General features: G+C 45.9%; 1 protein-coding gene across 1 annotated transcript; it reads left to right on the forward strand.

Annotated features, from left to right (window-relative positions):
- Positions 1-6,312: 6,312 nt before the first annotated feature.
- On the forward strand, positions 6,313-15,889 carry LOC119460796 (FAU ubiquitin-like and ribosomal protein S30). Its single transcript, XM_037721885.2, has 5 exons — positions 6,313-6,436; positions 7,158-7,245; positions 7,824-7,968; positions 14,757-14,812; positions 15,700-15,889. Exons 1-5 carry the CDS (start codon positions 6,342-6,344, stop codon positions 15,829-15,831), a joined length of 516 nt encoding a protein of 171 aa, XP_037577813.1. The 5' UTR covers positions 6,313-6,341; the 3' UTR covers positions 15,832-15,889.
- The last annotated feature ends 1,319 nt before the right edge of the window (positions 15,890-17,208 follow it).

Consider the following 17,208-nt stretch of genomic DNA (forward strand, 5'->3'; position numbering starts at 1 on the left):
AGCGTAATGTATAAAAACCGCGGCTGGCCGCTGTATACCTGCAGGCTCTGGAGATCGACGCTTCTCCGTGCCTCATCAAAATAAAGTTTTGTCTCTCTCTCTCTCTCTCTCTCTCTCTCTCTCTCTGGTTTACGCAAACTATCATTACTGCATTCAACTCCAACGTCGTACATTCCAGCAGACGTTGCCCTTACGTGGGTTTCAAAACAGCGTTCGCTGGCCTCCAAGTTCTTTCACCAACAAAAACACCTTTTTTTTTTTTTTTTTTCGGGGATTGTGCACGATTGACACAAACGCTGTACGGGAGATCACTCAATTTGCTGCCTCGCACCACTGTCCTCTTTTACGCAACTCCTTTACTCGGGCGGAACTGTTTGCCCCATATAATAACGCCATTTGAAGAGTCCTATACAGTCATGGTTTTCCCCAACAGAGTTTGTTCACTCCACTTGGGCACGAGCAGTGTAAATGAACTCCACGCATGGTATGAAAGCTCGAAAATGAGAGTTTGAATACGCGACAAGCAGTTATTTTCTAGAAAAGAGTAACTAATATTTAAATAAATTCAATGCCTAGGGTTTTACATGCCAAAACCCCAATCTGATAATGAACAGGAGTAACCAGCGCCTTTCCTCTTGGAGTGTACTATAATGGATATTGCGTAATCGCTCTATTTCGTACATGCTTGTTGCTTTGATGTGTAGTATATGGTATATCAGGGATGCCGTCAAACGCAACACCTCGCCCCCCCCCCCCCCCCCCCCCATTCCCCTTGGTTTTACGAAACTCTTAAGCTGCTTGCTGAGCCAGACGACGACATGCGCTCATGCTTGCAACGTAGGCAAACGCAATTTGCACAACTGTGCACTGACAGTACGTTTTTCTTTGTTTGTTTGTTTGTTTGTTTGTTTATGTTTGTTTTGTTTGTTGTTTGTTTGTTTGTTTGTTGTTTGTTTTGTTTTTTGTTGTTGTTGTTGTTTGTTTGTTGTTTGTTGTTGTTGTTTGTTTGTTGTTTGTTTGTTTGTTTTGTGTTGTTGTTGTTTGTTTGTTTGTTTGTTTGTTTCCGGTAGTGAGACATTTGATCAGAAGCGTTTTGCCTCCGAACCTTACGTCGTGATTATTATCCTTCCTGAAACACGCCTGTCGTCTTGTTCGTTAATTTCTATCTCCTTTTATTCCGCCCCTGTTCATTGGTTTTGCCTCTTACCTTTTATTTTATTGCATTTGCTGTATTGTATTGTATTGGTATTGTATTTTTCAGGTGTATCATTATTACGAGTGAACATTCTGTAACGCTATGGTACATAGTATATATCGGTAATGTAGTGCATATATTGTTAGGTCGCTCTTTTGTGGAGATGGTGTCAATACCCATTCTGAGCGAATTGAACAAGAATCGGGTATACCTGTAACCGTAGGATGTTTGTCGCCTTTCTGTTCCTCGTCGTGCCGTCACCGTACCGTAACACTATATTTGGGAAGGTGGGGTATAGCTTGCGCCAGTGAAGTATATACGCGCCTTTGGCGCTAATGCCTTCATTTCGCATCAGCGCCACGGTTGCTGTGAATCAACAGCGTATACGTTCGCTTTCAACGGCTGGAGCATATGCATTCATATATTCGAGTCGGCGCCCGGCATTCACTGTGTAGCGCACACACTCGGCGCAGATATTTTTGGTGCATTGGGACGGTCGACCTCGGGTAGAGCGGCGGCATTCACGTATAGTCGTTGAGAACAGCGCGCGCGCCTTCAAAATGCGACAGTTATTATCGCCGCGGCGCTCGTCGGAGACCACCACCAAATTGCTTTCTTCCACCCCTGGCCACACGCTAAAATAGCCAGCTCTCCAACGCTTCCTGACTATACAGCCTTCTGCCAGTTTCTTTTGGAAGAACCAGCTACCATTTGCTTTCCGCCAATGCCACCCCCCACCGCCGCAACCGTCGACTACAAAGCTGCCGCCAACACGCCACGCGCCTATACAGAAGATAGTCCCCTCCCAGTCAGAGGTCCTCGCGTGCACTGCTTTTAGTTTACGCGCTCTCATAATGGATGTATGAGCCGCGCGAAGCCGTGAACTTGCCCCAGTTAGAGAGCGTATACCACGTTCGCTTTCGATCGCTCGCCCCGTAACTTCGTTCTGAGACGCAGTGAAAGGAAAAGTTATCTTAGGTCGTGTCCTGCGTTATTTAAAGATAGACGTCTTTGGAGACAGAGTGCGGGCGGCTACACAGGCTTGCAATCAACGCCGTCTGCTCCTTCTGCGAGCTCATTGTTTGCTTCCAACCCGTCTGCGGATGGCTGAACTCTAGCTCCGCCCGGTTCTGCTTCTGGGCGTTCGAGTGTTCGAACCCGACCCCGCGGCGGCCGCTTTCCTGTGGGGCGTAATGCAAGAAACACTTGCGCGCTCAAATATTTAGCTTCTCGCTATAGAACCACGGATGAGCAAATTAATCCGGAGCCCTCCAATAAAGATTCTCTCATAGCATCCATGTGTCTCGTAAACTATACTCCTGCCATTATGCAATTTATATACTTTGTCGATAAGCAGCAGTCCGGGCTAGAATGAGTGTAAATGATTTCCTCGTTACTTCTATCCGGAAACTCTTCAATTCGTGTGGCGGTGTTCTCTGTTAATATGCGTCAATAAAAAAGAAAATGTCACAGTTTCGCCCTAAGGGCGAAGCAGTGAATGCGATAGCAACACAGCAATGTCATACGAAGTAAGGTGAGCGGCTTTGGTAGCAATGTGAATTGTAGTAAACATGAGCTGATTAAGTAAGCAGGTGTGCTGCGCCGTAAGTAGACCGACATGAAGAGAGACTCGATGACCACGAGAAGGCGCTTGTGAAACGGTGGTGTTGATGAGAAGCGCTTCCCGTGGGCAGCGCGTGCGAAGGGACACACCTGTAGTGCTGCACTGCCGATCCGGGCAGCATTGCATGTGTAGCGTGCGTTGGAAAATGTGGCCCGACTATTACTAACTGAATGAACCAGTGTGGTGTGAGCGCGCACAAACAAACACGAATAGATCACACTGAATGACTGCAGACAACGACTGTCAAAACGCTGGCAGCAAGCATACGCCGCCGCGGGCGAAGGTACGTGCGGTCTATCGCTTCAACGGAAACTGAGCGGCGAATGCACGGCGCATAAAGGTCAGAGCCGTGTGGAGATAAGAGACGGTGCGGACGAGCGACGAGCGCAGTTGTTGGCAGAGTCCCCCCGCTCCCTCCGGCGCTGGCTTCCTGCATCCTTGCTTGCGCGTGGGAGATGAGTGCGTTCGCTCTCCGTGATAGCGCGCGTCCCCGCACGCTTCCGCTCGGGCATACGGCGCGCGGTGAAGATTTTATCTATAGGGAACCTGACGGCGACGACAACGGCGACGACGACGCCGACGGCAGAAATCCGGTTGAAGTGTCCATATAATTGCTATCGCAATAATACCATTGCCACTGGGGCTTTGGAACTGTGCGCAGTTAGAACGTAAACTGAGAACGTATATTGCGACAATAACTGCTCCATGTTGTGCTAAACATTGATTTGAAATGTTGAATTATGGGGTCGAATAACACATAAATGTATAACACATCAACGGCGTGCGGGCACAGGTAAACTCCCTGTATATTATTATTATTATTATTATTATTATTATTATTATATTATTAGTAGTAGTAGTAGTAGTAGTAGTAGTAGTAGTAGTAGTAGTAGTAGTATAGTAGTATTTCTTTTTCACAACAATTTGGCGCAAAGTTCAAAGCGTTTGCTGCGGTAAGAATCCAAACGAGGTAGATAATCACAGGAAGAAGGAGCGATCAACGAAACCAACGTTTCGACAAGGATACTTGTCTTCGTCAGGGGATGACAAGTCCCTTTGTTGAAACGTAAGCTCCAGCCTGAGACATATATCCCGTATTCGACCACTCACAACAGCACCAAGTTGTTGTCATTGCACGCAGTGGTCAACTATACGTTCCTTGCCGCACTGGGAAGCACACACACTCAAGAAAACAAGACAAGAAAACATGCTTATAAGTACTGCCATAACAAGCTTCCTGGTATAACGAAAGAAAAGCCGTGTATGCGAACTTGAGTGCACAACGGACCTTCTTTCTTTCGATTCCGATTTACATATATATAATAAATATATATATAATAAATATTATAATAAGCAATAACACTGTGTGTGTGTGCGTGTGTGCGTGCGTGCGTGTGTTTGTGTGTGTGCGCGCGCGCGCGCGTGTGTGTGTGTGTGTTTGTGCGTGCGTGCGTGCGTGCGTGCGTGCGTGTGTGTGTGTGTGTGTGTGTGTGTGTGTGTGTGTGTGTGTGTGTGTGTGTGCGTGCGTGCGTGCGTGCGTGCGTGCGTGCGTGCGTGTGTGTGTGTGTGTGTGTGTGTGTGTGTGTGTGTGTGTGTGTGTGTGTGTGTGTGTGTGTGTGTGTGTGTGTGTGTGTGTGTGTGTGTGTGTGTGTGTGTGTGTGTGGAAGGGAAGAATAGTATATGCATACTGCAAAATTGAGGGGTAGACCACTAATTTCGCGAGCTAAATCGTAATCAAAGAAGGTAGTATCGCCCTCTCATTATTTATAGCAAGGAAGTATCTAATCACGGATCGCAGGGTCGTTGAACCCGTACCATTCGTTGACAACTTTGTACGTTTTTGGTGCTGTGTGTGGAAACGGTAAAGCAGAGGTTTATCCAGAATTTCGTTTTTTTTTCTTTCTTTTTTTTTTTTTTTTGGGGGGGGGGGGTAAGAGGTTCAAGGGGCTAGCGCTCTTTTTACCACGTTGTTTTATGTAATTAAGGATTAATGCTTTTTTTTCAACAAATGGTGTGTGTGTGTGCTGCTAGTTAGCAGAAGTACACAAAGTCACCTTTTAAGCAAGCATATTAAACCACATCTTACAAGGAAGTTCATCCTTGTTGGTGCATGTCGAGCTGATGTTGCGCAAACAATATACAGCGAAGGTGGAGACAGGCAGGCCCGAACGAGTGCTGTATCAGAAGGCCGAAATGTATGCCTAGTTTTTGATGATTATAAATTCAGTACTATATTTAAACAGCCATGGCATTCTGTCACCACGTTTGAAAATTGCAAGAACATAAGGGACAGCGTTTAGAGTTTTCATTTGATTGCACAAAGTTTATACTTTTTTTCTATGCAGAACAACGTGAAGCAAGTTCTTAATCTGCAAGTGTTATTGAAAGAACAAAGGGCAGACGTTTACAAAACTAAGTACTATATCACTTTGCACGAGAAAATATATACCAAGCACAATAGACACGAAGAAGCCATATACCTTAAACAATACAATTAAAATATAACAACTAAGAACAAAAAAAAAAAAAGCCGGCAGATCCCACGCCCTGTGGGAATCGATGTTATGCGAAGCAGTATGCGGGGAGCCTACCAAGTTAATGAAACGACCATGAGAGCACTAAGACGTAGGCGGCTATTTCATGAACTACATGACGCGCATGTCATGACCTATCATTTATGTTCGTCATACACCCTACGCCAATTTTGGTTCATACCGTGTTAACGAAACGACCATGAGAGTGCCAAGTTGTAGGCGACTGTTTCATGACCTACATGACACACATGTCATGATATTCATGTCATGACCTTCCATTTATGGTCGTCATACACTCTTACCATACTATGCCAATTTTGGTTCACACCGTGTTAACGAAGCGACCATGACAGCGCCAAGATGTAGGCGAGTGTTTTATGAGCTACATGACACACATATGTCATGATATTCATGTCATGACCTTCAATTTATGGTCGTCGTACACTCTTGTCTTACTATGCCAATTTTGGTTCGTACCGCGTTAACGAAATGACCATGAGAGCACTAAGATGTAGGCGAATGTTCCATGACCTACATGACACAGATGTCATGATATTCATGTCATGACCTTTCATTTATGGTCGTCATACACAGTGAAAATGCCCTACTAGTGAGAACTGACGCGAGCGTAAGTGTTTCCTTGAAATGACTGTGACATTTATCCAACACCCTTTCTAAATTAACTAAACCTGTTACTTGCATTCGAACTCACGAACACTGCGTTACGCGTGTCTTGTCTATTTAAAAGCGGAGACACAGATGTATACAAAAAGCATGGCCTCCGAGATTGCAGCACGCCTCGCTGTAGTAAAATGGTTGCTAATGCAAAAATTTGTCCACGTGTTGTAAAGTCACATATTGGTTAAATAAAAACAACGCCTGCATATGGCTTTGGGACCTGTCAACTGCCATGAGAAAACCACATCATGAGTTGTATTTTTTGCTATTACGCTAGATTTGTTGCACCGGCAACCTACGTCTGGCTACTATGGCAGCGATTGTGGCGCGCTCTGAAAACACGTGGCGCCACCTTTTACGCTTCATTCACGCTGGTGATCTGACGATCTTCGTCGCGAATACCAGGTATGTTGCTAAAAATGCCTAAACAAATATTCGGAATAGCTAGAAGACTTACCCAGATCCTCTGCAATACATCGCGCATTATCCTAACACTACAGTGCCATGTATCTGACGATTTGATGTTTAGTAATTTTCCTAATGTGGGCGATTGGTTTGTTAGGCTTATCGTCAGCAGCATGGTTTCTTCGCGTCGCTATTTGATTTTGCCAATGTACGCCCTTCTTCGAGAAGCCATGTGCACTGACGTTTGGCAGCTTCAGTTGCCATGTGCCGTTGGCCTCTCTTTTGCAATCTGTGTCGCACAGCTTACGGTTGCTAAACTCGCCGCTGCCGCATGAGTGTGTGTTACTGCTGTACCAGTGTCGGCAAATTTCAAATGTCCTGAGTGACGACTTTGGTAGTAAATATAACTTTCAGTGTTACTCTTGAATGTCGTTCAGTCCGCTGCGCAGATGATCCGCCAGTTTGTTAATGCGCTTTTCAGTCTAGAACGTTTTGTAATGCGCTTTTCAGTCTAGAACGTTTTGGGTTGCCGGTACCCCCCCCCCCCCCCCCCCCCACACACACTCTTTCCGCCTTCTTTATGTGTCCGGACTTGTGCATGAATGAATGTTGGCTGTGTCATTATAGTGTATGACCGCCTGCACGTTTCGTGATTGTCGCGCCGGTATAAATTCGGTAGCAGCTAGACAGTGTTGCTTACTACGCGTTTTTCATTATGCAGAAAACAGGTGAAAATGAAGATAATCATCCAGTGCCAGGAGAGTCACGCTGTTGATGTGACCGGCGACGAGACAGTAGCCTTCCTTAAGGTAAGCATCACGAAAACGATCACTAATACCCTGTTTCTTACGTAGCTATATGTGCGCCTGCTTGTATAAAAAAAATGTTAGGCCATGGCTACCTCTTAGATCATGTGGCAGTCAGCTGAAGCTCGGAAAGTATAATCTCACCTAGACGTGTAGCAGAAGGAAGTCAATTTGGATTTTCCAAGGTCCAGGAAAAATTGTTGAAGTCTGTAACATCAGAAAAATAGCTGTCCTGAAATAGGGAGCTGTGCGTCCTGGCTTAGAATAAACACTATTTTAACGATCGAAGTGGTGAATGCAGTGTTTCTTTTGAAATGTTGTGAAGTGTAATATGTGTGTGTGTTAATTACGTCGTCGAAGCCAAATAGCTGTAAAGTGTAGATAGATGATGTGAAACTTAGTAAGGCATCAAACGGGCACGGAGCCTGTGTAATATCATTGTTATAGCTGCTTGTTTCTCTTCCTGAAGGAATTTGTGTTGTTACAACCCCCTGTCACATCGGCAAGCTATCAACCTGCTCTGTTAACTTAAAAGATAGTCTATGCATTTCAGTTCTTTTTCATTGTTTATTCTTCTGCAGAACTACCTTCACACAGCTGAGGGTATTGTGCCGGAGGATCAGCGACTATACGCTGAGGGAGGCAAGCCGCTGAACGATGGGGACCTGTTGTCTGCCTGCCTGACAGATGGCGCCCTCGTCAATGCTGTTGTACCCTTGGTCGGAGGTAAGCTTAATTTCGTTGATCTCTATAACTGTGTAGTGTGTAAAGGGCAGCAAATTAAGGACCACTCAGGGTCAGGCTCATTGGACTAAGCAGAGCACTTGGGGCGGTATTCTCGGGCAGTCACTGTTGCGAGATTTTGCGTAGCACTAGACACATCTGTGAGTGACAGTGTTGCTGGCGTAGTATAAGCACGCCGTTTTTGCAATGTCCCAGGAATGCTGCCGAGGCGACCCGTGCTAGTCGCACAAAGTCTGGTGAAACTAACTCTGAAAGCAATAGCACGAGAATACAACCCTCGGTTGTAAACATTGTGGCTTACTACTGTCTAGTGTTGGCCCTTGACCTCTTGACTGCCAGGATGTGACTTTAGTAACAGAGCTAGTGCGGGTAAACTACATGCCATTATGAAAGGGAACACCAGGTTTTCTTTAAAATCTGTTTTTTGCTGCACTGAAAATCAATGCAACTACATAACAAATAGCAGTGAGCAGGTTTCAGACTTCCATGCTTGCAGGGTTTGGTGTTCAAACATATTCCATTTTGCATTAGTGCTGTCTGTGCACAAACTGTGGTTACAACGAACTTTCCGGCGGCTGAAGTTAGCAACAGACTTGGAGCACGCAGATTTGTTGTATCTGGAAGGATAAACTAGGGTTTGGATTCACGACCACAATGTCATTTATATGCAGGTGCTTTCATAAGAATGCACAGTGGCTGTTCATAACAGCCAACAAAACCATGTTTAGAAATATCGAGGACGAGAGTCAACAAAGGTGCACAACACGGATGCTCAAGCCCCACCCATGCTGTCCTCCTAAGCAGGCTCCTGCACCAAGTAGGCATATGCAAACTGTTCTTAAGCCGAGAAGTAGGCAACACCCAACCAACAGTGGTCCTTTAGACACAAAAGGCTTCTTTCACATGTAGAAGGTGTGCGCAGGATGTAGGCTACTACTGAGAGGATGTGCCGAGGTTAGGCGGTAGCAACAGAAATGTAATTGTGGACAGGGTGCCTTGGTTGAATGAGCAACTAAAGAAGTATGTATTTATTTTTGAAACTGCTGTGGCTGCTTTAGCAGCTTAATAGAGCCAGCAACCCACTAGAATATGCAGATGGTGTCGCAGTTTATTATAACCAGATACCGTATTTACTCGCATAATGATCACACTTTTTATTTTTTTTAATTGACGCAAATTTCGGGGTGCGATCATTACGCGGGGTAAATTTCCCGCGAAATAATATTTCGAGCACCGAAAACATAAACAAGTCGCGCATCAGAATTCTTACGATAGCTATCATGAACATAACCAAAAATAAAGGTAGAGTAAGGCTTACCTTTGTAATAAACGTACACATTACGCAGGAACTACATGCATTCCATGTTGCCCTTTAATTTTTTCATTCACTGACCCCCTAACTTTCATTCAGAGTCTGAAGCGTCAGTGTCGTCACCGCTTGATTCCCTCTCGGAACCGGCAGTGTCATCGCAGTCCGACAGAAGTTTATCTTCCGTTCCTTCGAGCGCGGTAGATATGCCTGTCTTCTTGAAGCTGTTGGTGACCACCTTGTCGGAGATGCTACTCCACGCTTCGACAATCCATGAGCAAAGGACTTCCACGGACGGTCTCCTGATTTTCCTGCTTGGCTTGAAATCATGGTCGCCCGCCGCCATCAACTTTGCGTACAGCCTCCGAACGTTGTCCTTGAACGGTTTGTTCAGTGATACGTCCAGAGGCTGTAGCAGCAACGTTAGACCCCCAGGGATCACTGCAAGTTCCTATGCGCCGCTCCTTAAGTTCAACACGGACACTGTCGACAAGATGGCCTCGAAAGCTATCCAGCACAAGCAGTGAAGGAAGCAGAAGCGCTCCTGCTTTTCGTCCCCAGACTGTCCTAATACAGTCTACCATGAGTTCTGCCGTCATCCACCCTTTCTCTTGAGCGTGGATGTGGATCCCACGTGGAAACTTTCCCTTCGGAATAGTTTTCCGATCTAGAATAACATATGGCGGCAGCTTCCGCCCATCTGTCGTCACTGCGAGCATCACGGTGCATCACTGCTTCTCCACACCACACGTTTTTACGAGGACACTCCGAGCACCTTTTTTATTGACGGTAGTACTTCGAGGCATGTCGAATGTCAAAGGTGTTTGGTCCGCGTTGCCTATTTGTGACAACAGGAAGCCGTTCTTCTCGCGTATCCTCGTGACAAACCTATGGAAGTCGATGACTTTGTCTTCGTACGCGGATGGGAGTCGCTGGCACGACGACGTCCGCCGCCTCAGTGACAGTCCATTTCGCCGCATGAAGCGTGTCGTCCAGCCGGAACTAGTGCGGAAGTCCTTTGTGGCAATTCCCAGCCTCCGAGAAGTTGTGCGTGCCTGCGTCCGTATCATTTCTAACGACACTGCTCAACCGTCTTTGCGCATGACCCTCACATATTCGAGGACTGCCTTCTCAACGTGAGGGAACTTGCCAGTTTTGGGTCTGCGGAAAGCCCGGCGCATGCTGTTGGTAGCCATGAGCTTCTCACGCTGATTTTTCCAATACCTAATTCTGATTTCGTCGACGCCGACATGCCTGCCGGCAGCACGGTTGCCGTGCTCGAGCGCGTAATCAACCGCCTTCAGCTTAAACGCGGCAGTGAAACTCGCGTATCACCCCATCGTGAACCGGCACGCAAACAAGCAACCACAAAGCACGCCACCACGTTACACAATGGTGAAAAAACGCGGCGATGGGGGGGGGGGGGGGGCGACGCGGCTTTTTCAGGAATTATGGGAACGCGTCGGGCAGCTTGTTGCTGCAGGATGACAAGTCAACCAACAGGCGGCTGCCGCTGTAACACTGCGGGATATGAAAACCACTTGATCAAAACAAACATGGCGGCTGACGGAGCTAAGCGAACTCGGCTTTTCTCGTGAGTCATGGAGGTCGTGAGTGCGTCACGCGCGTCAGAACAGTTTCTTCCGTCAAAATAATGAATTATTTCGTTTAAATCGGTAAATTTGCGGCAACAGCATAGCCATGTCTGCTTTTAGAGGACAGAAACAGAGATGGACGCGTTCAGCTGCCACAGACGTAGAAACACATGGCGGGCATGTGGTGAAAACTACGGCATTTGTGTTTACTGCTATGCTAATACGGCACGTTTCCGCCAAGGGTGGGCAAAAATTAGGAATCTGTTTGGTGAGTCTTGAAAAGTTATTTACTTAACGTTCGACAGATGGTAAACATGATGATCATCAGCTAGACTTGGCACACGACATATTGCTGCGGCAAGTTTGGGGTGCGATCATTACGCGGGCCGGGTGGGGGGGGGGGTCGAATTTTTACGACAAAATTTAGGGGTGCGATCGTTATGTGAGTAAATACGGTAACTGAGAAGCTTGTTGTCTATTTCTCCTAGTGTCAGTTTTCTCTTTCTAGTTAAGAACGAAGCACCAGCTGAACTGCTGCAGCAAAACATTCTAGTTAAAGGGCCCCTCACAAGGCCACATAGAAAATTTTGGTTGTACGCTGGAAGTTGTTACATGCCCTCTAGGGAGTGTTGTACCGCAAGAATTTTTCAATTGGTTCATTAATAGCCGAGATAGAATTATTCTTGTGCTGCGAAACCATGCTTTCAAGAGGCGAGCATCACTGCCAAGAGAGAGTCTCTCTCCCCTTGCCCCGTCTAGTCTCCGCAAGCGAAATTCCTTTCCTGCGTTCTCCCATGCCAAAGCTCGAGAATTGCGCGACACCTACGTCATGGGCCATGCCTCTTTCCTTTTTCTTTATCGCATTTTTTGCTGCACAGCACACTTCCGGTGACGGCCTCGTGCACGAACTTGCGTTTGTCTTGAATCGCGTAGCACACGATTTTGTGCGCTGTGCAGGAGAACACTGACAGCGGTATAAGTCAGTGCTGCACGAACACTGAGCCAGGGGCAAGCGGATCACAGAGCATGATCGCGCGCTCGAACACAGTAGAAAATGACTAATTTTGTTGTCAGCGCGCGTGACTGCACGACGTGGGAACAAGCAGATGAAACGGAGGTACATCTCTCTTGCTGTGGTACGAAGTAAAACAATAACTCACAGACATTCAGTGTGTACGTTTTATTTCCCTAAACTTAATTCGTCTATTGAAGCAACAGATTGAACGAATAACTGATGTTGCCCTGAGTAATTGTCGAAGTCACATGCCACTACGAGCGGCATCGCAGCACTGCGATCTACGTAGGCGCGCTTGTGTGCTAAATGCAACTCTGCAACTGGCAGCTCGGCACCCGCAAGGAGAAGGACAAACAGTGTTTAGTTTGAAATTTGACCTGTTTACACGGCGCGTAGCGGTGTAATACTTCGCAGACACAATTTTTTGCACACATTGTATGCACTGCGCTTGTCAGCTCAAAATGGCCAGACCTGGTGAGGGGCCCTTTAATGTTATGTCATTGTGCCATGCTTCATAGCGAGAGCAAAGAGCAGACCTTTACACCATCCTGCACCAAATGAAGCATGAGAAAAGCCTTATTCCATTGATTGTGCCTCTTTAGTAAAACTGAAACCAAAACCTTAAGCACGCTGTCATCATCGTGGAAGTATATAGAGCTGCCATATGCCATAGCCACTGATATAGCCAATTCCTCTTGTACGCAATTTTTTGCGAGCTTACTGCATTTCTCTGTATTGCTTCCATTGTATTGCTTCTGTGCGGTCTTGTTTGTGCTTCAGTTCAACACTTCTTGTACCAACTTGTTGTACTGAGCTGGCTCAAGAAGGATGTTGGATGAAAAAGAAGCCTTAGATAAGGTCCGATTGGGCATTATTTAGCATGGTTGTGGATGATGCCACCTAAAAATATCTTGTGCACATACTCAACTGCTGCCACATTAACTTTTTTAATATTGTTATGCGCACCCACAGTGGCAGTCCAGTGGCTGATGCGTTGCGCTGCTGAGCTTGATGTCTCGGGTTAGATTCTGGCCATGACGGCTGCATTTAAACGGTAGCAAACTGTAAAAAAAGAAGAAAAAAAAACCTTTTAGATATATGTGCAATTAAAGAAATCCAGGTGGTCAGAATTAATCCGGAATCCACCGCTATGGCACTCCTCATAATCAAATCGCTGCTCTGGCACATAAAACCCCAGAATTTTCTTTCCTTGCAACACTGCACAATGGGAAAAAAAGTTATTGTTGTAATTTAAACTGTGTTCACATGTTCAGTGGCACAGTTATGCAGGGTAGATTGTACATGATAGAAGTAATGAAACCTGTGGAGATGTTCACTGTAACTTCGCTTTAGCCATGCACATCCTAGGGTGTGGTCTGTGACATGCCCTAGTTGCATAACCATTTGTTTGTTTGAAGCACAGCAAACATGCGCAGAATCATTTGTGAGTCGAAATGGTAGAAGCAGATTTATACCACAATATATTTTATTCCATTCCTTTATTAGTAGCTATTCTGTTCAAAAAATTTATTTTTTCCTCCACATATTTCATGTTGCCTACCACACGCAATAGAGTGTCACAGCCATGTTCCACCTGCAGTTTCATGCGTTCCACACTATGCTTTCATCAATCCTTCCAGCTATTCATGTTGCCACTTTTTAGATTTGACACAAAAAAAAAAAAAAACTTGTCGCATGCTCAAAAAGATATTTTCAGTGAGAGAGAGGAGCCTTAAAAAGTTAATCGTCGGTATTGTGGAAATACCGTATTTATTCGAATATAAGGCGGTCACGATTATAAGGCGAGGGGGGAGTTGAAGGACCGCAAAAAAGGAAAAAAGTTTGCACACTAATATAAGGCGAGAGATGGGACGCCGTGCTTTCGACCTGCAGCGCAGTTGCCCAAAGCTTCGGCATCAGTTATCACGTTTCTCTTGAATGCCGCATCGTAATGACAACGACGACTTGCCATGATCACTAGTCGCAACGAAAAGGTTCCCGTAGGTAATCCAGTCAAATGCCACGCCGAACGAAGGTAGTGTACACTCTTAACAAAGGTCACGGGAGGCTGCCGCTACACCAGCGAGGGAACACAAAAGACAAGCGCGTGCAAACGCACATGGAAAAGTGGCCGAATAGCTGGCTGCGGTTTTGAACTCGGCTTGTGGATTAAAACATACTGGATTTTCGCTGGCTGTTTTTGACTTTTTATGACTTCTCGCGACGCGCCGTTGCTGATCTCGGAGCCCGCGACATTCTCGGCCGTTGCCTTTGCGAAGGCAACTACCGTTAGATCGTTTTCTTTTTTTCCCCCGTTCTCACTGACGATGACCCATTTGATTGCAGCACAAGCATGTAATAGCGTTATAATGTTAAATATTCAGAATTATTTACATTTTCATGCAAAGAAAATATTAGTGTGCCTTTCCCGACTGTGAAGCAATGATTGATGTTTACCTCGAATATAAGGCGGGGGTAGACTTTGAGGCCGCGGTTTTCGGAAAAAAACCTCGCCTTATATTCGAATAAATACGGTATATATTTGCTGGAGAATGTTGCTCTGAAGTCTTGGGATGTCCGCCTTGTAGAATTATTCAGCTATAGCCTGTCGAGCAGCGTTCCAAGGAAATCTACAACTGATTTCAAAGACATGCCATGATTGCATGCTGGGCCGCTTGCGGCTTTTGTTCTTATTCGTTCTTTTTTTTTTAAATGAAAGTGTCCTCAATGCCAACATTAAAATGTTAATTTATTTGGTGCACACAACTTTCAGTGCAGTTGCAGCTTGTTTGCTTTGTGAAGGTGTGTGCTAGAAATGCTGCCATATTCTCAAGTGTGCGCTTTCTTGCAGGCAAGGTCCACGGCTCCCTGGCCCGTGCCGGAAAGGTCAAGGGACAGACACCAAAGGTCAGTCATCACTACGTACAATACTCATGGCATCTGCTTATTACATACATACTGCCCTCGCTGCCCATTGACATCATGTTTCCCGATGCATGCATTAACAGCTAGTTGGGGCTTATTTGTATGGTACATCTTGACCCTTATATAGCCAAGCTTGCATTAATTTTTCTTAGTTTGTTACTGGTATTCTCGCAAGCAAGCCTTGCTTGTTCAGGCGACAGTTCCTTTACCTATTCACTAAACAAACACCACGCTTGTGAACTCGTCTCGTGGCAACTCATTGATACCAGGAACAAGCTAGTTATAACCTAAAGTTTGCGTTCTGTTCATTGTTGTGTGTTCAGCCAAAATGGTAAAAAAGTTGGAGGGTGATTAAACTTCTAGTTGAAGTCAAAGACACTGTCTTCCTGAGCGATTAGGGGGTGAGAATTGGGCGGGAGCCACTGCTCACTGCACTCTTGCATCACTCCTCCCATGAGGGGAGTAGGGGAGCATTGAACTGCTTAAATTTTTTCACTGCACTACCTTCAAGATCGGCTCGCATTTTTAGACTGCACTATCTCCAGGATTGGCCCACGAAAATCTACATGCCTATTGAGGCAAAGCCTTGTCCTCATAAAGGGGCACTAAAGAAAGCTGAACATTGGGCAGATCAAAAAATTTTCATTAACACTGTACACCACTTCCTTCTACTCACCATTTGTTAAATTCACGTTTGGGTTGTGGTGTCGGACAAAAGGCAGCAGTCTTGAGAAGACTACAAAGCTCACAACTTTCAACACACACTAGCATGTTGGTACTATGAGACACTTGTAATGTCTGCGTAGGCCTGTGCACATTTTGGATATGGTTTGGACTCAAAGGCTTGTGTGTTGTTTGTGCCACCACAGGTAGAGAAGCAGGAGAAGAAAAAGAAGAAGACTGGCCGTGCCAAGAGGCGCATCCAGTACAACAGGCGCTTTGTGAACGCCGTGGCCACCTTTGGACGCAGGAGGGGACCCAATGCCAACCAGGCTTCATAGGCTATGCGCAGCACAACAGCTGTAAAATAAAACTGTTCTTACGAAAATTCAGACAAAACTGTGGACTGACTTTATGCTGAGCTTCGCTGCACTTCACTGCCGTTGTCGCTTGGCAGCTGTGCTGTTCTCTTGTGAAGCAAGGGCCCCATTTTCAGTTTAGTGGAATGCAGAAATGTCTGCAGTTCCGAAATGGCACTGAAAACACTTTTCCAACATGATAAGAAAACAATTCCAATCTGCAGGCAGTGCTGTCATGAACATGGGGCCAGGTATTCTGCTGCTTGCATCAGGAAACCCAGCAACCTTTGCTTGCTCTCTCCTGCTGCACTTTAGGCCTCCACTTTAATGCGAATGCATTATATGGCTCATGAGGCAGAAAATCCAGCGTAGTTGATGTGACCACACGCTTCTCCAAAAAGTCGAGTGAGCCAATCAAGGTAGTTCACATTAAGGCAGGTTTAAGACGGAGCTTGTTATGGCACTCGAACCCACGACCTTTGGTGGTCGCAATGCTTTCGCATTCATTCACGTAGGGATAACTAAATGCCCCTCGAATTAATTTTCCCCACCTTATGCAACACCAGTAATGACGTTGCAGCAGGCCTGACAGTCCTTAGATGCAAGCCGATGGGCAGTTCATGACGGAAAAAGCGTGCATTCAGGGCAAGTTTTTTTTAATGTGTGCTATCTCCCTCCCTCCTATTAGAAATTGCAGGCAGCTGACAAAAGAAAGTCTTTAGTGTTGTTATCAATTAAGAATATCTTGTGCACCTGTACGTACACCTGCATTTTATGTGGATGTGCTGGTTAACAAGTTGATCAAATGATGAAAAATCGTAAATGTGGTTACTTCTTGCCAGGCATCACCATTGCCAATTTATCGCTAAAACAACTGAAGCACTGTCAGGGCTACGGTAGCAATATCACACTGTTTATGGTGACAATCAAATGGAGCATGACATCGATGTAAGCAGAGGTGTTTCGTCCTGTAGGCAAGAGAGGTGGCCGCTTAGGGCAGCACGTGGGGAAGGACATAACACGCTTTATTAATGCGATAGGATTAAAGGGCAGCTGAAGCACTTTTGAAAAAAGTGAGCTTTCAACGAATTATTGTAGTTTTTCACCCCCTGAATACGAAAATCACAGTTTAACAGGCCAGAAGGCGCAGCTAGTTACTTTTATTTAGCAAAAACAAGCCACAGCATCTGCGGGAGACGCCGCGGGTCGTTTAACAGGCTCTGATGGCAAAGGTGATTGTGACGTCACCTTAGGTATCGGCGCGGAGCACGATTCGAATAGAGCACTCACGTGATCCGTGTATTGACATCATCCTCGCATTCGGTCTTTTGCCACTACGATCGGCGTGTGAAGGGGGCG

This window comes from Dermacentor silvarum, chromosome 8 (assembly GCF_013339745.2).
Source record: "Dermacentor silvarum isolate Dsil-2018 chromosome 8, BIME_Dsil_1.4, whole genome shotgun sequence".
Lineage (NCBI taxonomy): Eukaryota > Metazoa > Arthropoda > Arachnida > Ixodida > Ixodidae > Dermacentor > Dermacentor silvarum.